Source organism: Coenobita brevimanus, chromosome 30 (assembly GCF_032717465.1).
Source record: "Coenobita brevimanus isolate Jiangsu-jjx chromosome 30, ASM3271746v2, whole genome shotgun sequence".
Lineage (NCBI taxonomy): Eukaryota > Metazoa > Arthropoda > Malacostraca > Decapoda > Coenobitidae > Coenobita > Coenobita brevimanus.
The window spans coordinates 26,884,797-26,909,133 of NC_136983.1; the positions used below are offsets into that span (position 1 = coordinate 26,884,797).

Here is a 24,337-nt window from a genome sequence, read left to right on the forward strand (position 1 = left end):
AGGAAGATCCGTCGGCACATGGTGAAGGTGGGGAGGAAGCTTCAGAAAAACGAGGTTGTTTTTTACAAATAACATAATATCCTCGCAACAGCATGGCACCAAAACCGCGAAGTATTCCTCCTCTCGTCTGTTCATAGGCCCGTTGTACACCGCACAGACAGTGTAGATTACAGGTCAGAAGGGCAGCGCCATGTCTGGAAACCAGAACCTGTCTTGGCATACAATGTGGATATGTGACAGGTGGATCAATCAGACCCCATGATTTCCAGCATTGACTGTGCCAGGCCCACGATGAAGTGGTATAAAAAATTATTCTTCCATCTCCTCGACATCACCGTCCTCAATGCTCACTATCTCCACGCATATACCACTGGCATCCAGGAGACCTTCGAGGGCTATATTCGTGGGCTGGTGCGGGAAATAGTGGGGGAATATGGGAAAGATAGAAGTACTGCTCGCCACCGCCACACCGTCCCCACACATCACCGCCTCGCCTCTAGACATTTCCCCAGAATCTTCCCTCCAACTAGAACATGTCAGAATCCCCAGCAGAGGTGTCACATGTGTGCAGACAGCACTGTAAGGCCACGTAATCAGCAGAGGGACTCAAGGTATATGTGTGCAGAGTGTGATGTAGGACTGTGCTTATACCCATGCTTCAAGGAGTACCACACTCTCTCTAACTTTTGAGAAACAATAGTGTGATAATGACGAACGATAAAAAAACACTCAAAAAGTGTTGTAAATACGAGAAAATATGCTCAGAATGTGTTATAGTTACTGCATACAGTGATGACATGTTGTAAATGTTTTTTCGTATGTGTAAGGACCGATCGTTGTGCAGTAAAGTTTTATGTATGTTCTCGTAAGTGTTAGACGATTTATTCACAGTGAGGTAATCAAAAATACTCTGTTAATGTCTGTGTATACTGAAGGCATGTTGTAAATAAATTACTGTAAGTTAAAGGGCTGTACATTGTGAAGACAAGTTATGCATATTTTCTCGTAACTGTAAGACAATACATTCACGGTGATACGTATAGTGTTGCATGAGTAAGTGATATTTTTTCCCCAAAAAACACGATTTCTTTATGAAAAAAAAAGATTTTTTTTTTGTGGTTGTGAAGTGGACAGAAAAGCGTTAAGACCATTCCTATACCTTCCTTGAGTCACGTTGGCGAGAACACCTGAGTTTACCTTGCATAGAAAATGGGTTTTCTCTCCGCCGTTGGGGATTCCCCGCTTGCTCACACCTGCAGGTGGCTGGAGGGACTATGAAAAATGCACTTCCAGCTTCTGGTGAGTTTTTTTATGGTCATATATTTTTATTTTTTCACATCTAAATGTATCATTATAGCCAAAAAAAAAAAAAAACATGGCCGGCACGGGGGTGACACTTAGGGCGTGAAGTGGCCGGTACACGGCGGGTTAAAAGATCATACTACCACCCGAGCAAAATCTCTTTCCAAGAGATTAAGTGCACTAAGCCGACTCCATACTTTCATTACACTAGACAGGTGTTGACTTTGTTTAGGGATCTTATTCGCCCCTGTGTGGAGTACATCTAGCATTTTTGTGATTGGAGTCGTTCCCCACATACAGTTCTTGTAAACAGGGTGAAGTCAAAGGCTTATAGTCTGATAACATCCCCTCACTGACTCCCTTCAACCTATCCCTCTTCTCTACACTATTGTATCTTTATCTATGCACCATTGCTGTTTTAGTGATTATCTGAAACGCTTACTTGCACCCCTCGTCCATTTTGGCATGCGCATAGAACATTTCTGACAGCACACTCTTACCCCTTCTCTGTCCAGTTGTCTAATGCAAGAGTTAACCGATAGTCTAACTCATTCATGTATGCAGCAGGTCAGCTCCGGAACTGCCTTCTTCAGCCTGTATTTTTCTTTGTCGTTACCCGAGTCATCATCTCTCAATAACTGGATCTTAATTCTGTATTGCTGTGTTTTGTTTTCCGTATAAAGAAGATCTTTTGGGGTTTTTAGTGTTTGGTTTTTTCTTCCTCGTATGAAAAATTACGGTTTTCGATTGCTTATACCTCCTACTTTTGTCTGATCCATTTTAAAGAAGGGTTCTTTTATTCTTGTTCCACGGGACATCTAGCAATATTATTCCATGTCTCTCTGAACACTCCTCCGTTTCCTGTACAACGAATTCGTTCGTGTCAGTGTGGTAAGCCACAGGAGTTGACACTGATGACGTATGTGGCTGGGTAGTGTCGTCATTGTTAGTTGCTGCGGACTTACCACACTCAGCTTCAAAGACCATGAAGAGAAAAACAGGAGAGACAGCCGGACTCTTCATGCCGATTGCTCAACCCAATGTTTCTCTTCCAAAGGCGCCTAGATTGTAAACATTCCTATATTCTTGACACCTCTTGCTCCAGATCATCGCTGACTATGTCAAAGTTATATACTCCATTGTTGCAGAAGATTAAGGACCATCGTTTGACTGAACTCGTCTTTGTGGTTTAGAAAGAGGCTGTTGCTCGTCACGGACCCCTTCACTTGGTGGCATCGATATAGCCGGGCAACTTCGCTAACTTGTTATACGAACGGTTCTGAAATCCTTCCCTATCCTATGAAAAGAACCTGGTAGGCTACAAGATGGTAAACTATTAGAAAAAAAAAAGTGAGTTGGTGCCTCGTATGTCCAGTTCGGGCAGTTAGTGTCAGGGGAACAATTTTCATCTGATCCCAAGTAAAGAAACTTCCCACTGTGGTTGCACCTGATTAGTATAGTTCCTTTGATGACTGGAATGCACAGGCTTCAGCACCAAGACAAAGCAGTGTTCCCTTGAAGAACTACGATTAAGGGTTATGTTGAAATGGGATATATATATATATATATATATATATATATATATATATATATATATATATATATATATATATATATATATAGTGTACATATATCTATCCATCTATCTATCTATTTATATACATACATTACATTCTTCAGAGTTCTATTTTTTATCATTTAAATACCATTAAACAGAACTGTGTAAAAAATAATTCTAATCTGTGTATTAGTCAAGGAAGGAAAACAATGTAAGATGCTGCTTTGGATTTATTCACGTACAAACTCGTGCGCGCGCACACACACATTCTCTCTCTCTCTCACACACACACACACACACACACACACACACACACACACACAGAATGGAGATTGGTCCTGCTTCCTGTTCACGTGGGTTCAGGTCGGTTCAGCGGATTGCATGTGTTCAGAGAGTAAGAATTGGAGCATTCAAGCAGTTGACGAAGTCGAGCAGCTGTGGGGGAGAGAAAGAAAGATAGTTATAGGGGTTATTGTTAGTTTTCTCAGATTAGCGATGTAAGTTATAAGGTTTATAGATCTTTATCAGGTGAGAGAGAGAGAGAGAGAGAGAGAGAGAGAGAGAGAGAGAGAGAGAGAGAGAGAGGTTCCACGGGTTATTATGGATCTTTGTTTTTTCAGGTCTGAAAGGTAGATAGATTATAGGGGGTTATGGATCTTTTTTCAGGGTAGAAGGAGAGAGAGAGAGAGAGAGTTATAGGGGTTATGGATGTTTTTATCAGTTCGGAACAACTGCAATGTAACACTTAAAAGTAAAATTTCCTCAAAAGAGTGATCATGATCGTGAAAGCTAGCTTCGTATCTTAATTCCTATATTTATTCTATCTATCTATCTATCTATAGCCCGACGCCCTAATCCTGCAAAGGGTGGCCGCAGACAAAACGCCTCCAAGTCACTCTGTCACCCACCATTTGACTACCCTCCCCCAACTCATATACCTCTCAACTCCATCCCTCCACCTCATCCTCGGTCTACCCCTCCCTCTCCCTCCCTCCATCTCACCTTCATACACCCTCTTAGTCAGTGTTTCATTCTCCATTCTCTCCACATGTCCAACCCACCTCAGTGTATTTCTCCTAATCTTCTCAACCACATCCACATCTACCCCACAACGTTCCTTCACTTCTTCATTCGTCAACCTGTCCCTCCACGTCACTCCACATGCTCCTCTCAAGTAACTCATTCCCACTGCTCTCACTCTTGACTTGTTCCCCTCATGCAAGGTCCACGCCTCGCTTCCATACGTCAGGGTAGGGATCACAATACCATCATGCAGTGACTTCTTAACTTCCATACTCACCTCCCTATTTCTCATCACTGCTTTCAGTGTACCAACAACCTTCCTTCCCTGCTGTACCCTTTCACGTACTTCATCCCCCAAAGTTCCATCCTTACTCATCACACTACCCCAGTACTTGAATGCACTCACATTCTCCATATCCTCACCATCCAACCTCACTGCACACTCTGTGACTTCATTCCTCTCAAACACCATAACTTTACTTTTGTTTACATTAACTTTCAGCTTCCTCCTCCTACACACTGTCCCAAATTCATTCACCAAACCTTGCACCTCTCATTCAGCTTCACTCAACAATACTGTATCATCAGCAAACAGCAACTTTTAAGAAATATTAGATAATCTCTCTCTCTCTCTCTCTCTCTCTCTCTCTCTCTCTCTCTCTCTCTCTCTCCATATCAATTTTTCTATATCTGTCTATCGTACTCACCAAGCCAAGCTTGTCCAGTAGACACAAGAGGACCGCCGGGAGGTTAAGGCCGAAGATTGTTACCAAGGTACTCAAGTTCACCAAACTTGATGTGTTGGCTGTGGCAGAGGAAAGACGGAGGGTCGATTAGGTCAAATGATTAGAGAAGCTGCTTGATGTTTGAAAGGACGCATTGCAGAGCAGGACAGGGCATGGTAATGACGAGGAATGCAGGACAGTGTAATGAAGAGGAGGGCAGGGAAGGGCAGTATATTTTAGAGGAAGGCAGGGCAGGGCAAGGCAGGTGAGTCGTGTGGGGGAATGTTTGAGGGGGACGTGACTGGGAGAGAATAACTCTTTCTCACTCTCGTTCTTTAGGAATCAGTGTAATGTCTTCGTCATTGACATCGTCATCGTCATATCAATAACTGAACCCTACATCCCAGAGCTAAAAACAAGTTTGCCAGAAGATTAAAAAGATTTACAACACCACTGATACATTTTAGCCACAAAATTAAACAGATTCACCACACTGAACTACTTGATGAATCCAGTTTGCCAGAATAAACTAAAAATAAGTCTTCCTATTAAAGGGAAGAAGTTTAGCGACTACAAGAAAAGCCGAGGTGATGACATCTAACAAACAGATGGAGTAGAACGCTATGTAAGCTTGATCGCGAAAGAATAGGAGGATATATAGTATTTTAGGAATTTAAAATTGGCCAAAGCACCAGATAGAACTCAGGGACCTTAAGTAAGTCGTAGGATAGGAGAAGAGGCATATTAAGGCACTGTGAAGCATGGGGAAGAAGGGGTCAGGTTAGGAAAGGAAAGTGACCCCGACGGCCCTGTACTGACGTAAGCAGCTATCTTTGAATATTAGGGACCGACAAAGGATGGAAGTGCTGGTGATGAAGTGCTCCAGGTCTGTATGCGGAGTTAGATGACTTTGCAGAGTGAGAGAGGACATTGAAAGAACTTGAAAGACCAGGAACTTGTGAAAGCAGACGTAGTGCAATGGAATGGGCAAATCAGGGTATATTATGATATAGCCAATAGAGAGAAGGTTTGGTGAGCGATTGATGACAGTATGCAGATCAGAAGTGGAGTGAGTGAAGGAAATGATGAGGTCTAGACGAAGGAGAAACAATAGTGCTGATGCAGATTTTTAACTAGGTGTGTGGCCATCCAGGAGTGTGAGAAGCGTGTATGGCATAAAGTAAATAGGAATGAAGTGGCCTAGGGGAGAACGACTCTGCCAATAATATATGAGGGCGAGAAGTGAGGCATCTGGGGTAATCCGTGAAGAAGAAGAGGATGAGAGTGAAGTAATTTTCAGATAGCTTTACGTAGACCGTCAAGTACGACCCTTGAGAAACAGAATGAGAGTGACTGAAGTTCCTTTCGCCTGCTTTCCGGCACCACCAACCTGGAATGACTATCATGCTGTAAGAATAGATTAAAGTCATATTACTGTCACCAAAATAATATAAGACTATGGTATGGGAACCAGAGTAAAACAGAATCACATAAAATAAAGCTATGGTATGGGCACCAGAGAAAAACATAATTGCATAACATAAGTGTAGGATATGAGAGTCAAACAGAATCACATAATATGATATGAGGCCCAGGGTAAAACAGAATCACATAGCATTAAGTTAGGGTATGGGAGCCAGATTATAACAGAATCACATGACATTAAGCTAAGGTATAGGAGGGAGAGTAATCACATAACATAAAGCTGTGGTATGGGAGGCAGAGTAAAACAGAGTATGAAAATCAGCGTAACACAGAGTGACTATATAAAAATGAGCATAAAATAGAGTAACAATATGAAAATCAGCGTAAAACAAAGTGACAATATTAAATTCAGTTTAAAATGAGTGACATTATGAAAACAGCGAAAGAGAGAGTGACATTGTGAAAATCAGTGTAAAACGAGTGACAGTATTAAAATCAGCGTAAAAGAGAGTGACATTACGAGTGATTTGAGCGAGAAGCGACAGGTCCACATTTAGTCCCAACTCTGCGACGCAGTCTGTCAAAATTCCTTTTATTGTGTCCAGCAGGTCTTGGGTGAGGTTTCCGCAGAGTATGTCAAGTTCCACGACGCAGCCTAACACGTTGGCCAGGCACGTGGGTAACAGAAGCGGCCCCTCACATTTTAACTGGGCTGTTGAGGATTCGGAGATTAGGGTTATTAGAGGCGTGGAGAAAAGAGGGAGGGAGGGAAGGCATCTGAAAGAGGGAGGAGGAAAGAGGGAGACAGCGGAAGAAACAGGAAGGACGGGGATAAAGAGACAGGAATTAGTAGACACTAGGAGGTGTGAATGCTCTCCTTCACCTATTGCTTCGGCTGTGGAGGGTTAAGGATGGTGTTAGTAGAGTGGCTGGTGAAGGAAGAGGCAAAAAAGAACGGAAAAGACTAAGACAAACGGAAGAGAACGGAGAGAGAGAGAGAGAGAGAGAGAGAGAGAGAGAGGAAGCAAGGCTCTTCCTCATATGCAGCTTTGGTTGTGTGAATGGTTTACATTTGTGTGCATAGGAATATAAATCAAAGTGCATTATCTGATGCACGTTTTGGTAGATTCGAGCCACCCATTAATAGTAAAATAATGCAAATAAAGTAACTTCTTTATAGTAAGCTTGTGACAGACGGAGAAAGAACCTGAGTTATACCGTCTCCGAAACTGTCTTTCACCCATCCATAAGTGGGTATTGAGTAAATGAATGAGTGAGGTGGAGCATCCTTGGCGTATGAGGGAACCTGCATGGGGTGAAGCGAGTGTCTGTGGGAGTTAATTAAAACTGAGGGAGTGAGAGAATATAGTAGATACGTTCTCTAAGCTGCGCTGTGGTTAGTGCTTGGGTGAATGATATGTGTAAATGAAGCAATAAATACAATAAATACTGCTAAATGCATGTGTGTGTGTGTGTGTGTGTGTGTGTGTGTGTGTGTGTTTTATATCTCATAGCAGCAAGTGTGCAAATGAATGTGTGAGCGCATATGCATGTTAGAAGGAGAAGCAGTGAATGAAAATGACATTCAGACGGCGACCAAAACACAGCCACTAACCAATCCCGGCAAGAAGAACGTCAAGTTCGACGCTGGACTCGCCGCAGGGCAGTAAACTCCCTGCCACACTTCCTCCGGCCAGAAGACCCAGGACGAAAAGGCTGAGAAGGGCCGTCCGCATGGTGGTGGTGGTGGTGGTGGAGCCTGTAGAGGAGAGTGAGTGAGTGAGTGTGGGAGTGGGGAAGGGAGGCGAAGGAAATGAGTGTGTAGAGTGAGTGGGAAAGTGAGCAAGTAAGGGCAGGGGGAGTGAAGGATGTTTGAGGGGTGAGATGGGAAGTGGTACGTGTCGGAATGGAGACGGAAACTGAGGGAAGCGTGAGCGAGGAGTGACGAATTAGTAAAGTTTCGTGCTTATATTCCTATTAACCTTGATTTGTTCTAGGTTTACGTGTTTTTGCAGCTTATTTCACGCAGCTCAGTGATGGGCTATGATAAAGTTTCCTCGTTACATCCATTCTTTGAATATCTTCATATTCTAGTGTTAACCCCTTATTGCAAATCAGCATTCACGATGAAGAGATGAATATTTTCGGCCAAGTTAGAGAAAAATAATGCCAAGGGAAGCAAGGATCAAACAACTTCCGGTATATATTTTTATTCTTCAAAAAGCTGTTTTATATTCAAAGATACTGAACGAAAAAATAAAAATAAAACAGTTTACAGAAGCAATGAAATCAGCTTAGCTTCACACCATCAGGTTAATTTTTCTGAATATTACCAAGAGGCAATAATGTAACAAAATTATGGCTATAGATCATGAGTGAATGATTATCAAAGTGTTTTCGGGATTTTATGCAGCAAATGTACACAATTATACCAACTTATTTTGCTCTAGGATGTGAAAGCCGTCTGTTTTCTCTAAGTTAATCAAGGCTTCTATACAATCCTGTACTAGAGTTTTTCTCATAGTTCAAGAAAATCAGATTGTTTTAACGCTTACTTAAAAACAACTATTTAGTAGGTGTGAAAGGATAACCAGATTTAAAAAAGATTATTACATTCTTTCACCTTGAGAAGTGCCCATAGGTGAAAAAATCTTAAGAGGTAGCACGTAAAAATATGTTGTATCTAAATTATCTTCACGAATGAGGTTACCTGATTCTTCGCTGTGGAAGAGAAGGTGAATGGAGTGATGTGGAGAGGTGTGGATTCCGTCTTTTATAAGGAGATGAAACCGAGGAGAATGTAAGGGGAGAGGGATGGGGGAATGTGGAGAAGTAAGGGTGAGGTAGCAGGGAGAGAATGGGGGACGGTGGAGGGAAGAGGAAGGAAAGAGAGGAGGAAAGAGGGGACGGGGAAGGTAGGGAGAGTTAAGGGGGTGTGGTGAGAATGAGAGGAGGGAGAGGGGGAGCAGGGCATGGAAGGACGTTGAGAGAGGAAGGGAGATAATTAGGGAGAGTGAGAAGAGGCTGGGAAAGAGGAAAGGAGGAAAGACGGTGATCGAGAGCAGGGGAAGGTGGGTGGTGGAAGGAGAGAGAGAGAGAGAGAGAGAGAGAGAGAGAGAGAGAGAGAGAGAGAGAGTCACATAGGTTCGTCTTTGCTAGGTGATCTGCTCTTAACAGTTAAGATTTACGTTGTTCCCAGACTGTTTTTATCTCAGAAAGAAAAACCTGGAAAATAGATTTTACACACACACACACACACACACACACACACACACACATACGCAAACTACATGATAGGACATAATAATCACAGAAGGAATTTTTGTTTGTTTTGTTAGAGATAGCTGTAGACGATTTTATATACCTTAGGAGAGACATGTCTTAGATCTTGCATTCGTTTACCGCATTACTGCCAGATTTCCCAGTTAAAGTGAAAAATAAAGAGTGTTATGAGGAGAAATTTTATAAAATACCTCGTCTCACCTAATCCATCGATCAATACTTCTACCATAATATTTTCGTCATTTATTCTACACCTATAAGTGTGATAGGAGTGTGAGTTGTCAGTATGTAATAAGGTAATAGATACAGTTAATGAGAATAGTATAGTTACACAGTGACAGGTGGTTTCATTACCCAGGTGACAGGTGGTTTGACTTTGACTGTTGCTTATCGTGTTGTTTTAGCCGAATATTTCTGAATGAACTGATTACTTCTTATGTGGCATAAAGTTTCTTCTTCATATCGTACCGATTAAATTGCTGGCCATGTATAACTACGAGGAGTTCCTGGAAAATATATTCTTAGGTTCATTGTATCAAAATGCAAAGAGGGAAGGATGTAAAGATGGTTCTTTGATACTTGATGAATAGGAGACTCCGTGAAGGAACACAACCCTGAGGAACACCACACCTTAGTGCTTTAGATGTGTAACACTCGACTACTGTTGTCCTCATTATGATGATGATGATGATGATGATGATGATAATAATGATGAAGATAATGACGATGATCATGATGGGGATAATGATTTTGTTATTATTATTATTATTATTATTATTATTATTGTTATTATTAGTATTGTTATTAATATTATATTATTATTACAATTATTACAATTATTATTATTATTATTATTATTATTATTATTATCACTATAATTATTTATTATTATTATTATTCTATCTATCTATCTATTGCCAGACGCCTCAATCCCGTTTGGGGTGGCCACAAACAAATCGCCTCCAAGTCGCCCTGTCCCCCGCCATTTCACTGCCCTGCTCCCAACTCACACCCCCCTCTCTCATATACCTCTCCACCCCATCCCTCCATCTCATCCTCGGCCTCCCCCTCCCTCTTCCCCCCTCCACCTCACTCACATACACTCTCTTCGTCAGTCTTTCACCCTCCATCCTCTCCACATGGCCAAACCACCTCAGTGTGTTCCTCATAACGCTTCCTATCACATCCACATCCACACCACAACGCTCCTTTATATCCTCATTCGTCAGCCTGTCTCTCCACGTGACTCCACAGGCTCCTCTTAAATAACTCATTTCCACTGCTCTCACTCTTGACTTGTGTCCTTCCAACAATGTCCAAGCTTCACTTCCGTACGTTAGAGTTGGTATCACAATACTGTCATCTAGTAACTTTTTCACTTCCATGCTCACTTCCCTGTTTCTTATCACTGCTTTCAAGGAACCAGCAACCTTTCTTCCCTGCTGTACCCTTTCAAGCACTTCACCCTCCAAACCTCCATCCTTACTCATCACACTACCCAAATACTTAAACGTACTCACATTTTCCAATTCCTCACCATCTAACCTCGCTGTACATTCACTAACTTCACCTCTCTCAAAGACCATCACTTTACTCTTCCCTACATTCACCTTTAGGTTCCGTTTCTTACACACTCTCTCAAACTCATCCACCAAGCCTTGCAGCTCCCCTTCGTCTTCACTCAACGATTATTACGATTATCATTATTATTCATATCATGATGATGATGATGATGATGTTAATGACGACGATCATCATGGTGATAATGATTGATTACTTTTTTATTGTTATGATTACTCTTATTATTATTATTATTGTTATTATTATTATTATTATTATTATTATTATTATTATCATTATTATTATTATTATTATTATTATTATTATTATTATCATTATTATTATCATTATTATTATTATTATTATTAATATTATTATTTTTCTTATTATTATTATTATTATTATCATTATTATTATTATTATTATTATTATTATTATTGTTATTATTGTTGTTGTTGTTGTTGTTGTTGTTGTTATTGTTGTTGTTATTATTGTTGTTGTTGTTTTTGTTTTGAAGGTTGATGACTTTCACGTCCGTTCTTCTTCTTCTTTTTGTTCTTCTCTTTCATCATCATTATCATCATCAACATCATTATGATGATGATGATGATCCCCATCATCATTATTATCATATTATGATGATGATGATAATGATGATGATGATGATCCCCATCATCATTATCATCATATTATGATGATGATAATGATGACGATGATGATGATGATGATTAATTATTTATAGTCACAGTCTGCCGCTCCATATGAACTCCACGAACTTGTGACCTGCATTCCCTCCTCCTCCTACTCCCACACACCTATATTCTCAGTAATCGTGCAGTTTTCCATCTAAACCTCACTCTCTCGCAGATATACCCTTCTTACTAATAATTCCCGACATATTAGCACATCTGACACTGCCAATTACTCCTGTAATTGCCTGAATGGTAAGATAAGGCTGGTAAATTTAGGAACATATTTCTTAAGGTAATGAAGATAATAAGTATCTGGTGGCGTGGCGTGAAGCATTTGCCTACGGTATGGGTGTGGGAGGAAGAACACATGTTTAAGTATATGGAGCAGAAACCTGCAAGCTGGTGTTAGATGCGGCCACACTTGTTCGAAACATGTGATCGACAAGACGAAGCGACCCACCGGGTTAGAGCCGCTGTAGTAACTGAGTCTTAACGTTGGACGGACCCCTGAGCCTCGTTTCTTCTTGTTGATCACATGTTTGGAGCACGTGTAGCCGCAAAATTAGACACACATGGATATACATTAAACACTAACAACACATTGGTCACACACACACACACACACACACACACACACACACACACACACACACATTCATAACAGCAGTCTAAGTCAGTTCACTGCAGAGCGATGACATCTTATTCCATCCCGTCCTACAGTATTAGCTGTTAATCTAGTCCATGCAATACCAGCAAATTTCCCCATTTCGTATCTCCATATTCCTCCTTGTCTGGCTCTTCCTCTCATATGTCGGGCTTGCCTCTCCGTTTCCCTGGTTGTCCGTCTGCTGTGTGCTGTGCCAGGGACTTGACCTGTCCATATTATCTACTTTTTCCCCTTATCCAGGAAACTCTCTTTTCATGTCTGTACGTTATCTTCGTCACCTGGTTAATAAGTATAATATGGGCAACTGTCGCGTAGCTACAAAACAGTCCAGTTTGTTCACTCTGCTGGTCTGCGTCTCTAGCAGAACTAATTCATATATTTTTTTAATTTTTGCTCTAAATGTCTCGTAAAAAGTCTTTATCTTTCGTTCAAAGCAGTCGCCTGTATCCTTAAGATCCTTGGTGCGATCATCTTCACCTTCTGCTTTATCCATATTCATTCCTGCTAAGACTCTGATTACTTCAGTTGTATTGCTGGGAATTACTATGTCCGCTATTTCCATATCATGGACTGGCTCCTCAGTCATAATGTTACTCCTGTAAAGTTTCAAAGAAAAATATTCTGTTCAGATCACTTTTGATATTTGTTTTTTCCTCCAGTAGCATCGTTCAAAGAAGACCTTTGGTTTCGTCCCATGCCAGGCATCCACCTGGTTCCTTTCGACTTCGATAATTTCCTGAATTTTCTTCAACCCCTCTCATATTGTACTTTCGGGCATCTTCGTTTCTCTGTAATTGTTAATTTTTTGTTAAGTTCCTGTTGCGGCAGCTCTTGTTCGTTCTATAACGTTCTCACTCTTCTTTATAAATTCTTTTGAACTCCGAGAAATTTTGCTGTTGCCCTTTACCAGTTTCCTTTCTCCTACTTGAACAGGTGTTCGGTACCTGTTTTTATATATTGTTTATTCCTGTGCTCTTTGTCTTGGTCTACTTCATCCATCAACTGCGACTACTTACTCTGAGATAACATACTAATTCTCTCTCACCGCTTCTGGATATGGCTGTTCACACTGGATTAAGCTCTCACCTCTGTTGAGATCCGATACTTCGTAACCACTCTTTCTTCTTGTTTACGTCTTACATACGCCCTGTTCCTTGTAGTTTTATTCTATTCTGTTTCAACGTGTGTTGTGTCAGTGAAGATGAACTACATGTGATTGTTTCACCTATGGTCCACTCCAAATCCACTTCCTGCACTGCTTGTATTAAAGGAAGGCATTATTTTTTTTTTTTTATGTGTCCAAATTACCTTAAATTTCATTAACAGAGCCTTAATATTCTGATAAACCAAGTCCTTTTTCTTACTTGCCTTAAGTTTTATGTCTCCCATCACGAACGTATGTCAGGACTTATTGTTTTCAGGGTTTCCTTTTCATCTTAATATAATTTCCTCTGTCCTCGACCTAGGAGACTTTCAAACATATACTTGAATTAAATTATTTTTCTCTTTTTTTCTCTATATCATTAGGTTTCCTGTTGTTTCAGTTACTTTATACTGAAGTCTTTTGCATCATAACGACCTTAGTCGTTACTGACCAATAACCATTAGCCATGCTGCCTCTTCATGTTTCCCTTGGTATCGCAAGACAGAAATATCAGACAGATCTATAAATGCCTCACCAAGCGTTGTGACCTCACTAAGACCTGTGATATCTTTGTTTACATCACTTGCATCCCTGATGAAGAGAACCAACTTAACTTCACTAGCAAGAATTAGGACGTTTCAAGTCCCATCATTTAGTTTCCAAGGGCGTCTGTATTGAGAAACATAGACATTCTTCGCAATCCTTGCTCCAGAGTAGGTTTGATCCCGTTATGGCCAAATTCTCCATTGCTGTTAGGAAGTGTGGCCCACGATTTGATAGAACTAGGTGTATTTGTTTAGGTGTGAGCTGGTTGCTCACGGGGCCAAGTCAGTCACTTACTGCGAGGTACCTGTAAGATTTTTCTTTTGATCCCTAACAAGGAACCTGTCTAATATGGCTGCACCAGACTAGTATAGCTCCGCTGATGGCTGAGAGGCACATGCTTCCTCGCCACGGCAAGCTAGTGTTCCTTTAAAGAAGTACCCCTAGTGATTACATAAAACATCTGAATAGGATAATTTTTTAGTATCATTGGGACTACTATACATTTCTTTTGTCTTATATTTCTGTAAATAAAATGTTATTGCCATTATTTAAAAGTTTTTATACGACTACAAGGTCACTCTGATACTCAGGTCACAAAAACTGCACAAGATGCATATAGGAATATATTCATGAAAAGACGTACCTGAAGATTAAACTGAATCTACATGCTAGTCCAGATGCGCAGTTATAGCTGTGATGTGCTTAGTGCGATGTGGTAAGGGAGGGAAAGGAGCGGGGAAGAGGATGGAGAAAGAGGAGAGAGATGGTGAAAAGAAGAGGGAGTGGTGACAAGAATAACTGGGAGAAGAAAGAGGGACTCTGGAATCAAGGTGGAGATGGTAGATGGGAGATGGGGGAGATGAAGGGAGAAGGAAAGAGAATGATGGGATGGAAGGGGAGTATATGGAGGAATAAAGAAAAAGAAAGAAGAATAATGGAATGAAGGTGTGGAGGAAAGGAAGGACATAGTCCTGTACACAGGTGTTCAGACGGACATCACAGAAGATAGAAGTTTGGGACTCTCAGGGGCTGTGGTAAAAACGATGATCGGGAAATACCTTCATTGTGGCTACGTCTTATACCTCGATAATTGGTACACAAGCCCCCTTCTCATCAGGTACCTTCACCTGCAGGAAACTGGTCTGTGCGGCACTGTAAGGAAGATCCGTCGGCACATGGTGAAGGTGGGGAGGAAGCTTCAGAAAAAACGAGGTTGTTTTTTACAAATAACATAATATCCTCGCAACAGCATGGCACCAAAACCGCGAAGTATTCCTCCTCTCGTCTGTTCATAGGCCCCTTGTACACCGCACAGACAGTGTAGATTACAGGGCAGAAGGGCAGCGCCATGTCTGGAAACCAGAACCTGTCTTGGCATACAATGTGGATATGTGACAGGTGGATCAATGAGACCCCATGATTTCCAGCATTGACTGTGCCAGGCCCACGATGAAGTGGTATAAAAAATTATTCTTCCATCTCCTCGACATCACCGTCCTCAATGCTCACTATCTCCACGCATATACCACTGGCATCCAGGAGACCTTCGAGGGCTATATTCGTGGGCTGGTGCGGGAAATAGTGGGGGAATATGGGAAAGATAGAAGTACTGCTCGCCACCGCCACACCGTCCCCACACATCACCGCCTCGCCTCTAGACATTTCCCCAGAATCTTCCCTCCAACTAGAACATGTCAGAATCCCCAGCAGAGGTGTCACATGTGTGCAGACAGCACTGTAAGGCCACGTAATCAGCAGAGGGACTCAAGGTATATGTGTGCAGAGTGTGATGTAGGACTGTGCTTATACCCATGCTTCAAGGAGTACCACACTCTCTCTAACTTTTGAGAAACAATAGTGTGATAATGACGAACGATAAAAAAACACTCAAAAAGTGTTGTAAATACGAGAAAATATGCTCAGAATGTGTTATAGTTACTGCATACAGTGATGAGATGTTGTAAATGTTTTTTCGTATGTGTAAGGACCGATCGTTGTGCAGTAAAGTTTTATGTATGTTCTCGTAAGTGTTAGACGATTTATTCACAGTGAGGTAATCAAAAATACTCTGTTAATGTCTGTGTATACTGAAGGCATGTTGTAAATAAATTACTGTAAGTTAAAGGGCTGTACATTGTGAAGACAAGTTATGCATATTTTCTCGTAACTGTAAGACAATACATTCACGGTGATACTTATAGTGTTGCATGAGTAAGTGATATTTTTTCCCCAAAAAACACGATTTCTTTATGAAAATATATTTTTTTTTTTTGTGGTTGTGAAGTGGACAGAAAAGCGTTAAGACCATTCCTATACCTTCCTTGAGTCACGTTGGCGAGAACACCTGAGTTTACCTTGCATAGAAAATGGGTTTTCTCTCCGCCGTTGGGGATTCCCCGCTTGCTCACACCTGCAGGTGGCTGGAGGGACTATGAAAAATGCACTTCCAGCTTCTGGTGAGTTTTTTTATGGTCATATATTTTTATTTTTTCACATCTAAATGTATCATTATAGCCAAAAAAAAAAAAAAAAAAAAATGGCCGACACGGGGGTGACACTTAGGGCGTGAAGTGGCCGGTACACGGCGGGTTAAAAGATCATACTACCACCCGAGCAAAATCTCTTTCCAAGAGATTAAGTGCACTAAGCCGACTCCATACTTTCATTACACTAGACAGGTGTTGACTTTGTTTAGGGATCTTATTCGCCCCTGTGTGGAGTACATCTAGCATTTTTGTGATTGGAGTCGTTCCCCACATACAGTTCTTGTAAACAGGGTGAAGTCAAAGGCTTATAGTCTGATAACATCCCCTCACTGACTCCCTTCAACCTATCCCTCTTCTCTACACTATTGTATCTTTATCTATGCACCATTGCTGTTTTAGTGATTATCTGAAACGCTTACTTGCACCCCTCGTCCATTTTGGCATGCGCATAGAACATTTCTGACAGCACACTCTTACCCCTTGTCTGTCCAGTTGTCTAATGCAAGAGTTAACCGATAGTCTAACTCATTCATGTATGCAGCAGGTCAGCTCCGGAACTGCCTTCTTCAGCCTGTATTTTTCTTTGTCGTTACCCGAGTCATCATCTCTCAATAACTGGATCTTAATTCTGTATTGCTGTGTTTTGTTTTCCGTATAAAGAAGATCTTTTGGGGTTTTTAGTGTTTGGTTTTTTCTTCCTCGTATGAAAAATTACGGTTTTCGATTGCTTATACCTCCTACTTTTGTCTGATCCATTTTAAAGAAGGGTTCTTTTATTCTTGTTCCACGGGACATCTAGCAATATTATTCCATGTCTCTCTGAACACTCCTCCGTTTCCTGTACAACGAATTCGTTCGTGTCAGTGTGGTAAGCCACAGGAGTTGACACTGATGACGTATGTGGCTGGGTAGTGTCGTCATTGTTAGTTGCTGCGGACTTACCACACTCAGCTTCAAAGACCATGAAGAGAAAAACAGGAGAGACAGCCGGACTCTTCATGCCGATTGCTCAACCCAATGTTTCTCTTCCAAAGGCGCCTAGATTGTAAACATTCCTATATTCTTGACACCTCTTGCTCCAGATCATCGCTGACTATGCCAGAGTTATATACTCCATTGTTGCAGAAGATTAAGGACCATCGTTTGACTGAACTCGTCTTTGTGGTTTAGAAAGAGGCTGTTGCTCGTCACGGACCCCTTCACTTGGTGGCATCGATATAGCCGGGCAACTTCGCTAACTTGTTATACGAACGGTTCTGAAATCCTTCCCTATCCTATGAAAAGAACCTGGTAGACTACAAGATGGTAAACTATTAGAAAAAAAAAAAAGTGAGTTGGTGCCTCGTATGTCCAGTTCGGGCAGTTAGTGTCAGGGGAACAATTTTCATCTGATCCCAAGTAAAGAAACTTCCCACTGTGGTTGCACCTGATTAGTATAGTTCCTTTGATGACTGGAATGCACAGGCTTCAGCACCAAGACAAAGCAGTGTTCCCTTGAAGAACTACGATTAAGGGTTATGTTGAAATGGGATATATATATATATATATATATATATATATATATATATATATATATATATATATATATATATATATAGTGTACATATATCTATCCATCTATCTATCTATTTATATACATACATTACATTCTTCAGAGTTCTATTTTTTATCATTTAAATACCATTAAACAGAACTGTGTAAAAAATAATTCTAATCTGTGTATTAGTCAAGGAAGGAAAACAATGTAAGATGCTGCTTTGGATTTATTCACGTACAAACTCGTGCGCGCGCACACACACACATTCTCTCTCTCTCTCTCTCTCTCTCTCTCTCTCTCTCTCTCACACACACACACACACACACACACACACACACACAGAATGGAGATTGGTCCTGCTTCCTGTTCACATGGGTTCAGGTCGGTTCAGCGGATTGCATGTGTTCAGAGAGTAAGAATTGGAGCATTCAAGCAGTTGACGAAGTCGAGCAGCTGTGGGGGAGAGAAAGAAAGATAGTTATAGGGGTTATTGTTAGTTTTCTCAGATTAGCGATGTAAGTTATAAGGTTTATAGATCTTTATCAGGTGAGAGAGAGAGAGAGAGAGAGAGAGAGAGAGAGAGAGAGAGAGAGGTTCCACGGGTTATTATGGATCTTTGTTTTTTCAGGTCTGAAAGGTAGATAGATTATAGGGGGTTATGGATCTCTTTTCAGGGTAGAAGGAGAGAGAGAGAGAGAGAGAGAGAGAGTTATAGGGGTTATGGATGTTTTTATCAGTTCGGAACAACTGCAATGTAACACTTAAAAGTAAAATTTCCTCAAAAGAGTGATCATGATCGTGAAAGCTAGCTTCGTATCTTAATTCCTATATTTATTCTATCTATCTATCTATCTATAGCCCGACGCCCTAATCCTGCAAAGGGTGGCCGCAGACAAAACGCCTCCAAGTCACTCTGTCACCCACCATTTGACTACCCTCCCCCAACTCATATACCTCTCAACTCCATCCCTCCACCTCATCCTCGGTCTACCCCTCCCTCTCCCTCCCTCCATCTCACCTACATACACCCTCTTAGTCAGTCTTTCATTCTCCATTCTCTCCACATGTCCAACCCACCTCAGTGTATTTCTCCTAATCTTCTCAACCACATCCACATCTACCCCACAACGTTCCTTCACTTCTTCATTCGTCAACCTGTCCCTCCACGTCACTCCACATGCTCCTCTCAAGTAACTCATTCCCAATGCTCTCACTCTTGACTTGTTCCCCTCTTGCAAGGTCCACGCCTCGCTTCCATACGTCAGGGTAGGGATCACAATACCATCATGCAGTGACTTCTTAACTTCCATACTCACCTCCCTATTTCTCATCACTGCTTTCAGTGTACCAACAACCTTCCTTCCCTGCTGTACCCTTTCACGTACTTCATCCCCCAAAGTTCCATCTTTACTCATCACACTACCCCAGTACTTGAATGCACTCACATTCTCCATATCCTCACCATCCAACCTCACTGCACACTCTGTGACTTCATTCCTCTCAAACACCATAACTTTACTTTTGTTTACATTAACTTTCAGCTTCCTCCTCCTACACACTGTCCCAAATTCATTCACCAAACCTTGCACCTCCCATTCATCTTCACTCAACAATACTGTATCATCAGCAAACAGCAACATTTAAGAAATATTAGATAATCTCTCTCTCTCTCTCTCTCTCTCTCTCTCTCTCTCTCTCTCTCTCTCTCTCTCCATATCAATTTTTCTATATCTGTCTATCGTACTCACCAAGCCAAGCTTGTCCAGTAGACACAAGAGGACCGCCGGGAGGTTAAGGCCGAAGATTGTTACCAAGGTACTCAAGTTCACCAAACTTGATGTGTTGGCTGTGGCAGAGGAAAGACGGAGGGTCGATTAGGTCAAATGATTAGAGAAGCTGCTTGATGTTTGAAAGGACGCATTGCAGAGCAGGACAGGGCATGGTAATGACGAGGAATGCAGGACAGTGTAATGAAGAGGAGGGCAGGGAAGGGCAGTATATTTTAGAGGAAGGCAGGGCACGGCAAGGCAGGTGAGTCGTGTGGGGGAATGTTTGAGGGGGACGTGACTGGGAGAGAATAACTCTTTCTCACTCTCGTTCTTTAGGAATCAGTGTAATGTCTTCGTCATTGACATCGTCATCGTCATATCAATAACTGAACCCTACATCCCAGAGCTAAAAACAAGTTTGCCAGAAGATTAAAAAGATTTACAACACCACTGATACATTTTAGCCACAAAATTAAACAGATTCACCACACTGAACTACTTGATGAATCCAGTTTGCCAGAATAAACTAAAAATAAGTCTTCCTATTAAAGGGAAGAAGTTTAGCGACTACAAGAAAAGCCGAGGTGATGACATCTAACAAACAGATGGAGTAGAACGCTATGTAAGCTTGATCGCGAAAGAATAGGAGGATATATAGTATTTTAGGAATTTAAAATTGGCCAAAGCACCAGATAGAACTCAGGGACCTTAAGTAAGTCGTAGGATAGGAGAAGAGGCATATTAAGGCACTGTGAAGCATGGGGAAGAAGGGGTCAGGTTAGGAAAGGAAAGTGACCCCGACGGCCCTGTACTGACGTAAGCAGCTATCTTTGAATATTAGGGACCGACAAAGGATGGAAGTGCTGGTGATGAAGTGCTCCAGGTCTGTATGCGGAGTTAGATGACTTTGCAGAGTGAGAGAGGACATTGAAAGAACTTGAAAGACCAGGAACTTGTGAAAGCAGACGTAGTGCAATGGAATGGGCAAATCAGGGTATATTATGATATAGCCAATAGAGAGAAGGTTTGGTGAGCGATTGATGACAGTATGCAGATCAGAAGTGGAGTGAGTGAAGGAAATGATGAGGTCTAGACGAAGGAGAAACAATAGTGCTGATGCAGATTTTTAACTAGGTGTGTGGCCATCCAGGAGTGTGAGAAGCGTGTATGGCATAAAGTAAATAGGAATGAAGTGGCCTAGGGAAGAACGACTCTGCCAATAATATATGAGGGCGAGAAGTGAGGCATCTGGGGTAATCCGTGAAGAAGAAGAGGATGAGAGTGAAGTAATTTTCAGATAGCTTTACGTAGACCGTCAAGTACGACCCTTGAGAAACAGAATGAGAGTGACTGAAGTTCCTTTCGCCTGCTTTCCGGCACCACCAACCTGGAATGACTATCATGCTGTAAGAATAGATTAAAGTCATATTACTGTCACCAAAATAATATAAGACTATGGTATGGGAACCAGAGTAAAACAGAATCACATAAAATAAAGCTATGGTATGGGCACCAGAGAAAAACATAATTGCATAACATAAGTGTAGGATATGAGAGTCAAACAGAATCACATAATATGATATGAGGCCCAGGGTAAAACAGAATCACATAGCATTAAGTTAGGGTATGGGAGCCAGATTATAACAGAATCACATGACATTAAGCTAAGGTATAGGAGGGAGAGTAATCACATAACATAAAGCTGTGGTATGGGAGGCAGAGTAAAACAGAGTATGAAAATCAGCGTAACACAGAGTGACTATATAAAAATGAGCATAAAATAGAGTAACAATATGAAAATCAGCGTAAAACAAAGTGACAATATTAAATTCAGTTTAAAATGAGTGACATTATGAAAACAGCGAAAGAGAGAGTGACATTGTGAAAATCAGTGTAAAACGAGTGACAGTATTAAAATCAGCGTAAAAGAGAGTGACATTACGAGTGATTTGAGCGAGAAGCGACAGGTCCACATTTAGTCCCAACTCTGCGACGCAGTCTGTCAAAATTCCTTTTATTGTGTCCAGCAGGTCTTGGGTGAGGTTTCCGCAGAGTATGTCAAGTTCCACGACGCAGCCTAACACGTTGGCCAGGCACGTGGGTAACAGAAGCGGCCCCTCACATTTTAACTGGGCTGTTGAGGATTCGGAGATTAGGGTTATTAGAGGCGTGGAGAAAAGAGGGAGGGAGGGAAGGCATCTGAAAGAGGGAGGAGGAAAGAGGGAGACAGCGGAAGAAACAGGAAGGACGGGGATAAAGAGACAGGAATTAGTAGACACTAGGAGGTGTGAATGCTCTCCTTCACCTATTGCTTCGGCTGTGGAGGGTTAAGGATGGTGTTAGTAGAGTGGCTGGTGAAGGAAGAGGCAAAAAAGAACGGAAAAGACTAAGACAAACGGAAGAGAACGGAGAGAGAGAGAGAGAGAGAGAGAGAGAGAGAGAGAGAGGAAGCAAGGCTCTTCCTCATATGCAGCTTTGGTTGTGTGAATGGTTTACATTTGTGTGCATAGGAATATAAATCAAAGTGCATTATCTGATGCACGTTTTGGTAGATTCGAGCCACCCATTAATAGTAAAATAATGCAAATAAAGTAACTTCTTTATAGTAAGCTTGTGACAGACGGAGAAAGAACCTGAGTTATACCGTCTCCGAAACTGTCTTTCACCCATCCATAAGTGGGTATTGAGTAAATGAATGAGTGAGGTGGAGCATCCTTGGCGTATGAGGGAACCTGCATGGGGTGAAGCGAGTGTCTGTGGGAGTTAATTAAAACTGAGGGAGTGAGAGAATATAGTAGATACGTTCTCTAAGCTGCGCTGTGGTTAGTGCTTGGGTGAATGATATGTGTAAATGAAGCAATAAATACAATAAATACTGCTAAATGCATGTGTGTGTGTGTGTGTGTGTGTGTGTGTGTGTGTGTGTGTGTGTGTGTGTGTGTTTTATATCTCATAGCAGCAAGTGTGCAAATGAATGTGTGAGCGCATATGCATGTTAGAAGGAGAAGCAGTGAATGAGAATGACATTCAGACGGCGACCAAAACACAGCCACTAACCAATCCCGGCAAGAAGAACGTCAAGTTCGACGCTGGACTCGCCGCAGGGCAGTAAACTCCCTGCCACACTTCCTCCGGCCAGAAGACCCAGGACGAAAAGGCTGAGAAGGGCCGTCCGCATGGTGGTGGTGGTGGTGGTGGTGGAGCCTGTAGGGGAGAGTGAGTGAGTGAGTGTGGGAGTGGGGAAGGGAGGCGAAGGAAATGAGTGTGTAGAGTGAGTGGGAAAGTGAGCAAGTAAGGGCAGGGGGAGTGAAGGATGTTTGAGGGGTGAGATGGGAAGTGGTACGTGTCGGAATGGAGACGGAAACTGAGGGAAGCGTGAGCGAGGAGTGACGAATTAGTAAAGTTTCGTGCTTATATTCCTATTAACCTTGATTTGTTCTAGGTTTACGTGTTTTTGCAGCTTATTTCACGCAGCTCAGTGGTAGGATATGACAAAGTTTCCTCGTTACATCCATTCTTTGAATATCTTCATATTCTAGTGTTAACCCCTTATTGCAAATCAGCATTCACGATGAAGAGATGAATATTTTCGGCCAAGTTAGAGAAAAATAATGCCAAGGGAAGCAAGGATCAAACAACTTCCGGTATATATTTTTTATTCTTCAAAAAGCTGTTTTATATTCAAAGATACTGAACGAAAAAATAAATAAATAAAACAGTTTACAGAAGCAATGAAATCAGCTTAGCTTCACACCATCAGGTTAATTTTTCTGAATATTACCAAGAGGCAATAATGTAACAAAATTATGGCTATAGATCATGAGTGAATGATTATCAAAGTGTTTTCGGGATTTTATGCAGCAAACGTACACAATAATACCAACTTATTTTGCTCTAGGATGTGAAAGCCGTCTGTTTTCTCTAAGTTAATCAAGGCTTCTATACAATCCTGTACTAGAGTTTTTCTCATAGTTCAAGAAAATCAGATTGTTTTAACGCTTACTTAAAAACAACTATTTAGTAGGTGTGAAAGGATAACCAGATTTAAAAAAGATTATTACATTCTTTCACCTTGAGAAGTGCCCATAGGTGAAAAAATCTTAAGAGGTAGCACGTAAAAATATGTTGTATCTAAATTATCTTCACGAATGAGGTTACCTGATTCTTCGCTGTGGAAGAGAAGGTGAATGGAGTGATGTGGAGAGGTGTGGATTCCGTCTTTTATAAGGAGATGAAACCGAGGAGAATGTAAGGGGAGAGGGATGGGGGAATGTGGAAAAGTAAGAGTGAGGTAGCAGGGAGAGAATGGGGGACGGTGGAGGGAAGAGGAAGGAAAGAGAGGATGAAAGAGGGGACGGGGAAGGTAAGGAGCGAGTTAAGGGGGTGCGGTGAGAAAGAGAGGAGGGAGAGGAGGAGCAGGGCATGGAAGGACCTTGAGAGAGGAAGGGAGATAATTAGGGAGAGTGAGAAGAGGCTGGGAAAGAGGAAAGGAGGAAAGACGGTGATAGAGAGGAGGGGAAGGTGGGTGGTGGAAGGAGAGAGAGAGAGAGAGAGAGAGAGAGAGAGAGTCACATAGGTACGTCTTTGCAAGGTGATCTGCTCTTAACAGTTAAGATTTACG

At 41.6% G+C, this 24,337-nt stretch overlaps 2 protein-coding genes across 2 annotated transcripts; both read right to left on the minus strand.

The window, feature by feature from the left end:
• Window positions 1–3,089: 3,089 nt before the first annotated feature.
• Window positions 3,090–8,814, minus strand: LOC145395174 (uncharacterized). Its single transcript, XM_080268866.1, has 5 exons — window positions 8,744–8,814; window positions 7,649–7,792; window positions 6,554–6,745; window positions 4,591–4,688; window positions 3,090–3,295 (listed from the first exon to the last, which is right to left on the minus strand). Exons 2-5 carry the CDS (start codon window positions 7,767–7,769, stop codon window positions 3,248–3,250), a joined length of 459 nt encoding a protein of 152 aa, XP_080124992.1. The 5' UTR covers window positions 7,770–7,792; window positions 8,744–8,814; the 3' UTR covers window positions 3,090–3,247.
• Window positions 8,815–18,166: 9,352 nt separating this feature from the next.
• On the minus strand, window positions 18,167–23,893 carry LOC145395175 (uncharacterized). Its single transcript, XM_080268867.1, has 5 exons — window positions 23,875–23,893; window positions 22,774–22,920; window positions 21,659–21,850; window positions 19,696–19,793; window positions 18,167–18,400 (listed from the first exon to the last, which is right to left on the minus strand). Exons 2-5 carry the CDS (start codon window positions 22,892–22,894, stop codon window positions 18,353–18,355), a joined length of 459 nt encoding a protein of 152 aa, XP_080124993.1. The 5' UTR covers window positions 22,895–22,920; window positions 23,875–23,893; the 3' UTR covers window positions 18,167–18,352.
• Between the last annotated feature and the right edge of the window lie 444 nt (window positions 23,894–24,337).